The sequence below is a fragment of the Plectropomus leopardus genome, chromosome 4, assembly GCF_008729295.1.
Source record: "Plectropomus leopardus isolate mb chromosome 4, YSFRI_Pleo_2.0, whole genome shotgun sequence".
NCBI classification, from domain to species: Eukaryota; Metazoa; Chordata; class Actinopteri; order Perciformes; family Serranidae; genus Plectropomus; species Plectropomus leopardus.
In genome coordinates, this window is record NC_056466.1 from 29,962,790 (window position 1) to 29,974,472 (window position 11,683).

Consider the following 11,683-nt stretch of genomic DNA (forward strand, 5'->3'; position numbering starts at 1 on the left):
TTAATCGCCATAACCAATAAAAAAAACTATCCTGAGGGGGTACCTCAGTTGGTACAGTGGGCACCCCATGTACAGAGTCTACGTCCTCGCCACGGTCGTGGGTTCCATTCCAGCCTCAGCTGTTTGCTGCACGTTTGCTGCATGTCATCCCCTCTCTCTCCCCCTAACACTTCCTATAAAGTAAAGGCAAAAAATAGCCCAATAAATAATCTTAAAAAAACCCCAACTATCCGGTGAGCTCTTTATAGCCTCTTCGCCCATTAAGGAGAGTAAAAAACGACTTTGATGTGCATGTGTTGCCTGGTTTGCCATAACAACTTGCAAAAAGCACTTACAACAAGCAGTATTGTTATTGTTATTGCAAAAATCGTGACTATCGATAGTCAGTTACCAGCAAGACTGGCAACCAGCATCAGCATCCAAGTATCAGTGTGGCCTTGGTAACTGATGGGGTTAAAAAAGCCTGCAGTCTTTGACAAGGGTCCACTGTTTATCAACTTAAAGCCTTGAATAAATGAAAAGTGCCTTTTAATTCTTTTATACTGTGCACCTCTCAAAGTCATACTGTGGACCTGTTTCACATCATATACTAAACAAATGACATATGGAGGGTTTGCATATAGAAAGCATTTGTTCATGGTCTTTTGTTAACGATCTTTTCACTAATTGCAGCACTGTAGATTTCACTCATATATTTATTTTTCATGTAAAACATTTCCCAACCCAAGGCCGACTTCCTTGAGAATGAATCAGTCATCCCTGTATTCTGTGGTAGTGCAGCAGCTATAAAGAAATGAGTTATGAGTCCTAAAACCCAGAAATCAGTTAGCATTTCAGCACCTCGGGTTTTTTGAATGGGTTTTTGGTTAGAAGCCTGAAATAAGGTCTGTGGTTAACACAAGCCGAAGAGGCTTTCACGTTTTGTTCTGCGACATCAAATATGTCAGTCACTAGCAAACTTTGAAGCATTTATGTCTTTAAAAAAAGGCAGTTACTTACAAATGGCTAAAGGAGACAACAGACTGTCATTACATCGAGACATGCTGACCATGGCTTTACAGCCTCTTAGCAGTGGCGATGCAACAGTACTGTAGTTCATTTTAGCCTAACATTTGCTTTTTACTTCTGGCAATTACATTAATCATTAAAGTATGCTCATTTGTGAATATTATCTTGCTGAACAAAACATATAATTATCATAAACATTTGTTGACTGCAGAGCTTATTTTCTGCAATAATCCAAAATCCAATGGCTTTTTGACGAGGGAAAAAGGGCAACATTAGCTTCTGGGTTGGCCTACAGAAGAACCTCATCACTGGGTCACTCTATTGAATCTTTCAGGAAGTGCAGACCACATTTTACTGCACGAGTTTCACCCCAGGGATGAGACACGATATGTGTCTGTGTCCCAGCCTTCATGTCTTGGTCGATGTGTCATTGGGTGTTCACCACACCAAACTTTTTGTACCATTTCCCCAAAATACCGTGGTTACTGGCCCTCTGGCTAGAATTTTTTCACTTTGAAGAAAGTGGTATCTGTCACAGCTTCAGATTGTGTTAAAGCATTTTACAGCGGACTGCTTCAGTAACTACATGGAGCAAACGATGGACCTCATCTCCCTCTCCCTGAAAGATACGACTATCCCATCAGTGTACACTGTCAGCGCCTTAGTAAGTGACACACCTACTTCTTAATGATCAAATCCAGTTCCTCCCAACATTATGTCCCGCCTGCTCATCCTGTTTCACTCAGAAGTATGTCACTACACTGAAGAAGGACACTCTCAAAAAGCCTTTTATTTTGGACTTTAATGCTGTCGAAATAAAAAATACTTCCATTGCTGCGCATCTTCAGCTGGTGACCTGAAGGTGTGTTTGTGGATATCGAGGTGCTCATCTCAGATGGGTCACTTAACAAGGTGGCTCAGTGTTACTGATGCAAGCTGTTTAGGTGCACATAGATAATCACTCACTTGATTCATTTGCATAATGCTACCTTTTAAGAAAGGGGGAAGGGGGGTTGTTCATTATTGCATGCAAATTGTCTCGGTTGTTATTTGCCTCAGAAAAGGACACCAGTGTTTTGGTGTTTCTAGTTGTAATGTCACTTGGTTTACACCTACTCAGATGAACCTAAGAGAACTTAAAACAGAGTTGGCCTTGAGCACTTTAGAAACGTGGTTTGTTTCTTTTCTTTTTGTTGTTGAATTGGCAGAAATCTCCTTCTGTCTTTGTAGCTTCCGAAACAGCTATTTTTATGCAGAACACAAGCGCTGCTTTTTGCATGGTAGCTTTACGATTCACGCTAAACTCTGACATGCTTGAGACTGATTTTACTTGTTGCACTACAACATCCATTTTAAATGCTTACCCGTTCCAAGAGGTGTTTCCACAGCCCGATATCATTTATGCATTTCCATTGCTGAATTAACACTGAAGTTGCAGAGTGAAAAATAAAATGTAATACAGATAGTGCAGCATTCAAGAAAACTGCATTTCATAAACAGTATATAGAACATGTAAGGATGGACAAGTGATGAGAGTACAAAGGGCGGATAAAATACAGAGGAAGAAAAAGAGATCAGTTAGAGACAGCCATGATAAAGAATAAAACGAGTAGTGGCACAAAAGCAGAGCAAAAAAGAATAGACACAGCGGTGTGCCGGGAACCTCTGTTCTATTACCTTTCACAGCAGCTGTAGTAGCTATAGATGTAGAGAGATAAAAACCGACAATCCCATTGGAGCGGCTGCCGCTCACCAGCGCACCCGGAAACGGAGATAAAACAGACACAAAGAGAGAATGGAAGCATAAAAGAAAAGAGGGTTGACGATTCAGATTCATGAATGTAGCTCAGCGACGGGAAAGTGACTAAGAGACAGACAGAAACTGTTTCTGACAAGTTGACGCCTTTGAGGAATGTTGGCCCGCGAGCCGGCTGGTGGGTAGTGTGTCCTCGACCTTTTGGATTTGGCTGTCGCCTCAACCGCAGATTCCCTCAGCCCCCATTTAAACACGCTTGTTTGACTTCACTCGCAAAAGGCTTTCCCGTCTCTTGAAAGTCCTGCTCTCACCAACAAACCAAAACAAACACCCGAACTGACGGATAATGACATTTTAAAAAGACGATTGTAAGTGCGAACGTCTCTTGATATCAATAGGAAAGTCAGACAAACTTTTACAAAGTGATTCATTTCCTTGACGATGTTTTTCATGAAAGTAGTAAAACAACTGTGAGGTAGAAAAAGCAAGTGACACCAGTGTTGGCTGAATTTAAATGACATTGATTAAACCTATTGATTGTCGGTCAGAACCATGAGCTTGCTGCGCCCCTTCTGTTATCAATCAAGGCTTTGATCTGCTCTCTCAGTCCTCTGTGTCTGAGGTGGAGTCCTGAGAAGCAGCTGTGAGAGTTAATGCCGTTCCCTCGAGAAAAGTCATTTATGAACTCATCCCCTATTACTGTTTAATAGTGTGTAAACAAGCGGGTGGTCAGAGAGAACATGGATATGCATTAACCTCTGTCTGCCTCTGTTTGGCTCTCTCTATGTCTGTCGGTCCCTCTGTTTATGTGTCTGCTGCTTGACTCCCTCTCTCTAACATTAAACCCCCCTTGCTTCTTGATTCCTTACGACTGCCTCACATTTTACTCGGGCGCATACCTTACCACTCTCACTCTTATTCTTTCTTCCTCCCATGGCCTGTCTCACCCTCTCTTTCTCTCTACCTCCCCTCTCTTCTAATTGTCACGCTCCAGGGTATCTACAGCTGCATCCACGGGGTACAAATTGAGGAAAACAAGTCAACTATAGACTCGCCCTCGGCCACCATGAAGAAGAACATGAACAACACCCACTCCAACATCCTGCGGTTGCTCCGCACTGCCAAGGACATGACTGCCGTCCCAGGCATTAACGGCTCTCCGCATGCCGCCCTGGAGTACAGTCACAGCGGGCGTGACTCGGCTATCTATGATATCCAGGAGCACCGGCGCAGCTTGGTGGGTCACCCCGTCGATTGCAAGTCAGCACCACCATACCTGCCAGAGGACAACATGTTCAGTGACTACATCAGCGAGGTGGAGAGGACTTTTGGCAACTTGCCCCTGAAGGACAGCAACCTGTACCAGGACCATTACCTGCACCACCACCCGGCCTCGGCTCTGGGTATGTCCGGCCCCCCGCCTAATAGGCCGCGTAGCTTAGGCAGCGCTAGCTCGTTGGAGGGGGGCATGTTCGATTGCGACAGTTTAGGGGGAGGGGTAGCGCCCATCTTCACCACCCAGCCCCGCCCCTCCATGACTCACAGGAATACCAATAAGTTTGACCTGATTGCCGGCCACACCCCTGCGGATTCCAACCAGGGTGGGTTCAAGGGAGGCAATGTGTACGGCAGGTTTTCTTTCAAAGGAGGTGCATCCAGCACGGGGCTCATCGGGGGTCACGAAAGGTACTGTGGTGGGGGTGGGGGAGGCTCAGGGGGGGACGATGGGAACATTCGCTCTGACGTTTCGGATATCTCAACGCACACTGTCACCTACGGCAACCTGGAGGGAAACAACAAGCGGCGTAAGCAGTACAGGGACAGCCTGAAAAAGAGGCCAGCTTCGGCCAAGTGCAGACGGGAGCAGGACGAGATAGAGCTGAGCGGCCTCAGGAGGAGAGCCCACCACCACACCGTCCACCACCACTTCCCCCACGGGCCCCTGGCACACCGCACGGTCTCACCTCCCCTGGAGCGGAAGAGGGGAGGAGGAGGGGGTAATAATTCACCTTACTTATTCCGCAAAGATAAAGAGAACCTGAGGGATTTCTATGCGGACCAGTTCCGCTCCAAGGAGGGCAAGGCCAAGTGGGAGCAAGAGGGTGGAAGTGGAGGAAGCGGTGTGGGCGGTGGTAGTGGTGGTGGTATCTGTAAAAGCTTAGTACCTGTAGAAGACTTCCTCAAAGGTAAAGGCAAGAAGCCGGAGTGCAAAAGTGGGCTGGGCTCAGTGTCGGCAGGACAGCAGGCCCACACCTGCTGGGAGAAGGGGGTTTCTGGGTTAGGAGGGGGGGGCATAGCAGGGGGTGACTGGGAGTGTCGTAACTGCCACAACGTATGTCACCACGGTGGAGGCGGTACGTGCCAGGCTAGCGGGGTTGGGGGTACCAGCAGTCGCCCCAGCTCCGCTAGCTGCAAGCGCTGCGACTCCTGTAAGATCCAGCCAAGCAACCTGTACAACATCAGCGAGGATAATAACATGGTGTTTGCTGGAGTGAAGAGTAGCGTAGGACCCAGCCAGCCACAGACTCAGGCACAGCGCAGGAAGCTAGGGCCGGGTGGGAGGGTGTTACGGAGGCAGCACTCATATGACACATTTGTGGACCTGCAGAGGGAGGGGTCAGGCCGCATGGGAGGGATCGGAGGGGGTGTCGGGGGGCAGTTCCCCCAACCCCGAAGTGTGAGCTTGAAAGACAAAGACCGCTTCATGGAGGGCCCCAGCCCTTACGCTCACATGTTTGAGAGGTACTCAAGTGACAGGGAGTCTTCCATGTTCGGAGGGATAGGCGGGGATAGGGCGAAGGGAGGCTCCTCCTTCAGTTTGTTCCGTGGAAGCGAAGGTGGGTTGCATCAGCGGTCGGTGGGGGAGAGAGACCTGAGGGACAGAGATAGAGCTATGATGGGAGGTGGGGGCTGTGGTGGTGGTGGTGGTAGTGGTGGTAGCAGAGGGGCCGGGACTTACTCCTTGTCTAAATCTCTCTACCCAGATAAGGTGAACCAGAACCCCTTCATCCCAACCTTCGGCGACGACCAGTGTCTATTACACGGCGCCAAACCGTACTACATCAAAAAGCCACAGACGCAGCAACAGCAGCAGCAGCAGCAACTTCTCAACAACAGCCGAGGAGGAGGGGACTTCCGCGGCTCCATCGGAGCGACTTCCTATTTGCCCGCATCCGCCACAGCTGGGGTGATGTCCAATGTGGCCCCCAGGTTCCCCAAAGAGCTGTGTCTGGGTGGGGTGGGAGGGCCCATGGGGAACCACCATGGGGCCAGCAAGCTACTGCCTGGGGGCAGGGACACGTTAGGTTTGGGGCAGGGACAGAGACCCTTCAACGGTGCCAGCAATGGACACGTTTACGAAAAGCTCTCCAGCATTGAGTCAGACGTCTGAGGCTGAAGATGGGGGAAGAGAGAGAGAGAAGGAGAAGATGAAGTGGGTGAAGAAAAGAGGGAGGCAAACATACAGAAGACCTCTCTGTGTGAAGAGAACGAGGAGACACGATTCTGTGTGTGCTGTTCTCGCTCCACTCAATGGAAAGAATTTGGACGATGCGCAGAGGCCACTGCAGGCTGTGTTGTGAAGTCCAGCGGGAGACAAGTTTTTAATGAGAAGAGAGGATTCTGGTGCTGCTCCGACGCTCAGAGAAAGATAGGAAGGGAGGGATGGAGGGGGGAAAAAGTGAAATAAGATCTCCAGTCTCTGCTCTCTTCACATGCTCATTGTCTTTCCCTCCCTCCTGCAGTTCCTTAACACCAAAACGAACATTTTGTTTAACAACGGAAATACAATCATGAATGAGAAATCAACGCTTCTGTTGAAGTAACAGGGTAAACTAATAATAATTGTATTGATAATGTTAATAATATAATTGAATATTATTCCAGTGTTTAATGATGATCGGTTTAGATTGTTTTTTTTCCCATTTTCTTGATTTAAATAGTTCATGTTACATATTTGTATGATGTTAATTCTTTCTTAGCTTACCAATATTACAGGAGGCTGGTAGACCAGTCATCAGCGCTTTTTTGGGTTCCTGTAATTTGGACTCTTCTTTGCTATTAATTCTTCATGTTTGATTTTGTTTGTTTTTTTTTTACTTTTCTTACTCTTGAGTGCTGTGAAGTGTATGTGAAAGGCATGACTTGCTGAGTACATTCTATGTACTTATAAATTTGCAAAGAAGGTCTTTTTTTTCAGCTGCAGAAGCAACATCATCATACTGATTTGCCGTTTCCTCTCCTTTGTTCTGCTCGGCAGTACCAAATGGGTCTTACATTTTGAGCTGGATGTGCCTTAAAGGATTAATACTAATTTTCTACACAAAAGGTCTGTTCAGTTGGTTGACAGATCCGCCTGCAAACAAATCATCCAATTGATTTAAATGTGAAAATATACCTGATAAAGTCTGATATGACGGTAGAGTTTCATGAGCATAACAGACTTTTGGGTATTTAACAAACGTTATAATACAAACAAAATCGGCTGCTGCAGAGGAATCTCAAATTCCTACTTAGATCCCCAGCGTTAAAAATCACCAATAGCAGGATTACAAGGGTTAAAACCACAGTGCCATGACATACAACCATTCCTGTCCCCTCCTCCAAAAGTCAACTATGACAGAGCCGATGTATGTGAAGAAATACCAGTTAGAAATAAAATACACAAGCTGCTTCTTCTACTATAAGCTCCACAATTAATCTAACTGCCGGTCCTTGAAATCATTTCCGACGAAGCTCAACAAGCGTCATCACTCCTCACCTCCTCAAACCCCACTGTTCATAACAGATGAACAAGAAAGCAACTATCCATTAAATACATGTAAATCACATTTAATGTCCGCCTGTTGCTCTCATCCCGTTTCATTGGGTCTGGCTCAATTGGCCGTGACAGTTTTGCTGTTCAGGACAGGCACATAATGGACCCGCAGAGCGAGGCCTCCGTTGCTGGGATGAGCAGCAGTAATGTTAATTATTGAATGATTACAGCTATAAGCCCTGCCTGCTGTATTAGATGGTCACATTTGAATGATGGGAAGAGTACAAGTGTTGAACATTTTCACTCTACTGTTGTAAAGGACCACAACACGCTCCAATACATAGTCCCAAATAACATCCTGAATCAGTGTCGCAATTCTTCACTAGTTCCATCTTCATAAGCAGTGTTTCTAGCTTAGAAATGGAGTAAATGGTGCAGTTTGTGCCCACATTTTGGGAAAAATGAGTATTTGCTTATAGTTGAGTATTATTTGAGAAGATTAATACCATTTTCTTCTCTGTGTGGTAAATATGAAGCACCAGCCCTCAGCAAGTTAGCTTATCCTAGCATAAAGACTGAAAACAGAGGGAAACAGCTATCCATTCTCTGTCCAAAGGTAACAAAATACACCTGCCCAGTCATGCAAAGCTCACTAATTACCACATTATATGTTGTAAGTTTTAAGCTCCGCTGAGAGAAAACTGGACTTCTGCACCTCCTCTTGGCCCTGTTTTCAGGCTTTAGAAAATCTAGCCTGTGACGGGAGACTTTGGCTAATCACATGTCATTTCAGAGAGGGGGCGTTCCTATTGGCTGTTCTACAAATGCAGATGTGCATGCACGTCCTTTCAGTGAAAGCTTGATTTAGTGGTGGAGAATCCTGCGGTGAAAGTTGCTATTCAAGCATTGGGAACAACTGCCTACACTGCTAAGAAACCCAAAAAAAGGAAGATGGACTTTTAGAAAAGAGTCTGACAATAAACAAAACAAAACACCTGCAATCAAAATCTGCAAAGTGTTTCAAGGATGTAAAGAAAATGATGCTAATGGTTTAGCTCTCTGCTAAACGACTGTGGCTTCTACATTATATAACTAACATTTGCTAGAGCCTCGAATTACAGTTTATCTTCCACATCAGTCCCCACTGCTGAAGACCACATTGCTGGGAGGAAAGTGGGCACCAGGGATGGATTCCCAGTCAGTGGGCGCAGGACCCCAAATTCAGCCAATGCAAACCCCAGCTCTGAGGGACCGGACAACCCTGATTCCCTGCTATATCAGCGAGCTTTCTGTTGCTGCCGTCACACAGGTTAAACCGGTCACCAGCCTGCTGTGACACCCGGTACTGGGGGGCCAGATTTTAGCCAATAAAGCTGCAGTTTCTAGGTGAATGCAACCAGTTAGCCAAAAAATAGTCCATAAAACTAAAACTTGACACTGTCGTGCTTTTTAAAAAAATGTTAATTTATTTTTTTTCATAAATCACACAAGGGAGATATAACATGTTAGAGAGCTTTAGAGGTGCTATAGATAGATTTTGTAACCTTTGGACAGAACTAGGCCAGCAGGGCTAGTTTGCCCGTTTGTGGTATTTCTGCTAAGCTAAACAAACTAGCCTGTTTTCATATTTAACATACAGGTATAAAAATGCTTTTGATCTTCACATTAACTATCTCAGCAAGAATATAAAAAAGTGTATTTCCCAAAATGTTGAACTATTCCTTTAAGCTATTGTCTTTAAAGTCCAAAAAGGAGATCCTTGATTATATAAAAGAAGAAATCAATTTTCCCATCCTGTTGCTAAAAGTCACATTTTCCCCAAACAGAACATAAAGAAAATTTTCAATATGTACTGTGACCTTGCTTTCTCCCCCACCGGACCTTAATCTGTTTCACATGCTGAGATTGTGATGAAGGAAAGAATTTGCCCTCGAGTCCTCCGAGATTCTGTTTGGATCACGTCAGCTGCAGACATTTGAGGAGGAAAAAGAAGGTAGAGGAAGGCAGGAGGAAGTAAACAGTGTCCAAAAAGCGGGTGGTTCATTTAGTTAAAAGCATTGGTGTTACTCTGATCAAAAGGCGGCTCCCAAATCCACAGCATCAGACACACAGGTCATATCTGCTCCAACACTTTCATTTACAGCCTCCTCTACCATTAAAATCAAATTACAATTAAAGACAACTGTTCTCCATTTTATTGTCACCTGAACTGGATTTTTAGTCATTCTGCCAAACCAAATTTTAATATCTAAGCACAATCTGACTGAATGGGTCTAATATTTAGTTTGTCGTACATCCCAGTCAAAACTTTACAAGACTTTTCCTTCTCTTGGTTGACAAGTCAGTATGTATGATACTAGGGGGTCTCTAGTGTTTGTAAGGACTTGCATGTATACACTTTTCTTTATTTCTGTTTTTTAATCTTAACTTTTAGCCCAGAAAACAAATGGGCGTTTTTGAACAATATTTGGAATTTTTATCAATTTCATTGATGATCCATGTAGTACTGTAGGTGTGTGTGTGTGTGCTTGTTTGTGCAAGAGAAGACACCAATCTTAACAGTGAGAAAATTTTGGTTCTACTTTGATAAATATGGCTAAATTGATTCAAGATTTAGGATAGGACACATTTCTTTTTATTAATGTTCTACAACGATCAATTTTCTCAATAGTTTGTGTAAATGCTTTTAAACAAGGTTGAGGTCTTGATTAACACATTTCATCATCACTGAAGAAGCCTTTTTTCCCCACTTTTCCTCTAATTTTCCTTTTGAATATCTGGTTTCATTATTTGGGTTATTGTATGTGCCTGAATACATACGCTTGATTACCTCTGTGTGTGCTCATATGGGAGAGAGACAGAGTGTGTGTGAGAGAGAACTGTCTATTGTACATGTACTATAAAACTGTATGTAAATACTTTACCTCACGCTCATGGACTTTTGATAAAAACTGTACAAAAACGGCAGAGAATAGATCTATTTGGGATAAATCTTTGATTCGTAGGTTCCCCTCACAAAATTGCTTTTGTAACGACTTCAGGCCAGGTTATGTGCAATCCTTTATTATTCTTACACAGATAGTATGCACATTTATTGAGTCATGGTTTGTCGATGTGTTTTTATTTTCTCTTTGATTTGGTCCTCAGAGTTCTCAAATCATTATTCGGTACACAGAAAGCACAATAGATTATTTGTTGCATTTTTACAGAGGTAGTCTCTTTTCTTTTCAACTTTTCTTTTTGTGTGTGTGTGTGCGTGTGTGTTTTTTTTCGCCACAGAAGAAACTGAACCACCCCTGAGCTGTACAGATTGTGAAAAATGTACATACGACACAAATCTAGTTCACCCTCGCATTTTTTGTATGGAGAGAAATTACTTGTGTGAAGAGAGTATTTCAAATTTGACTATTTAGTAAAAACGAGATTAAACACAGTCAATGTGAAAATAAGTGCTGAGAAATATTATTCTTCTGTCTCTTTGGAATAAAAGTGTTGAGTATTAATAAAAAATATGAAATCTCAAACTGGTCTTTTTTTATTTTACCCTCCGTTGTGTCCTCAGGTTTGCAGCAAGCTCCTCTTACATGTGTATCCTATTTATGTTTGACATTTAAACATACTGTGTACATGTTTTTACAGATTATATCAATATGTCTGTGCTGTAGGTTGTCATCTGAGATAATGGCTGAGGTTGAGTGTCATCTCCTGCTGTTTCATTGCATTTTTCCTTTGTCTCATAAACAGGACCAAAGAGAAAATAACTAAAGAGGCTTGTGGAGTAAACAGGTGGAGCGAGAGGCAGAGAAAGACATTGAAGGAAGGAAGAAGTGATGCAAACTGAACCGAGCTGCAAAGATCAAAGCCCCCCCCCCCCCCCCAAAAAAAACCCTCCCCCTCACTCCTTACACTCTCTCTTTACTCTGAAAGCCTTGTCCAGCAACAGGAGTTATTTAAAGAAACCTGCAGGTTCGAAAACGCAGCGATGCCTTGCGTGTATAGATTTGGTGGGAGAATTTGCGGCCCTGGATGCTGACACAGAAAGAGGTGAGACGGGAGAAATAATCTTTTAATCAGTTTTGATCTCCTGCTTCTAAAAAAAATTATTCTCTCTGTTCTTACTTTCTTCTTTGCTCCTCACACCAACCCAACAACCTCAGGATGCA

At 44.0% G+C, this 11,683-nt stretch overlaps 1 protein-coding gene across 1 annotated transcript in view; it reads left to right on the forward strand.

The window, feature by feature from the left end:
• Positions 1–6,633, forward strand: part of grin2bb (glutamate receptor, ionotropic, N-methyl D-aspartate 2B, genome duplicate b) — a 121,095-nt gene extending 114,462 nt beyond the window's left edge. The window contains exon 17 of the mRNA XM_042485841.1: positions 3,759–6,633. Within this exon, the coding sequence (XP_042341775.1) occupies positions 3,759–6,155 (2,397 nt within the window). The 3' untranslated portion in view covers positions 6,156–6,633. The remainder of the gene's footprint in view (positions 1–3,758) is intronic.
• Positions 6,634–11,683: the final 5,050 nt, after the last annotated feature.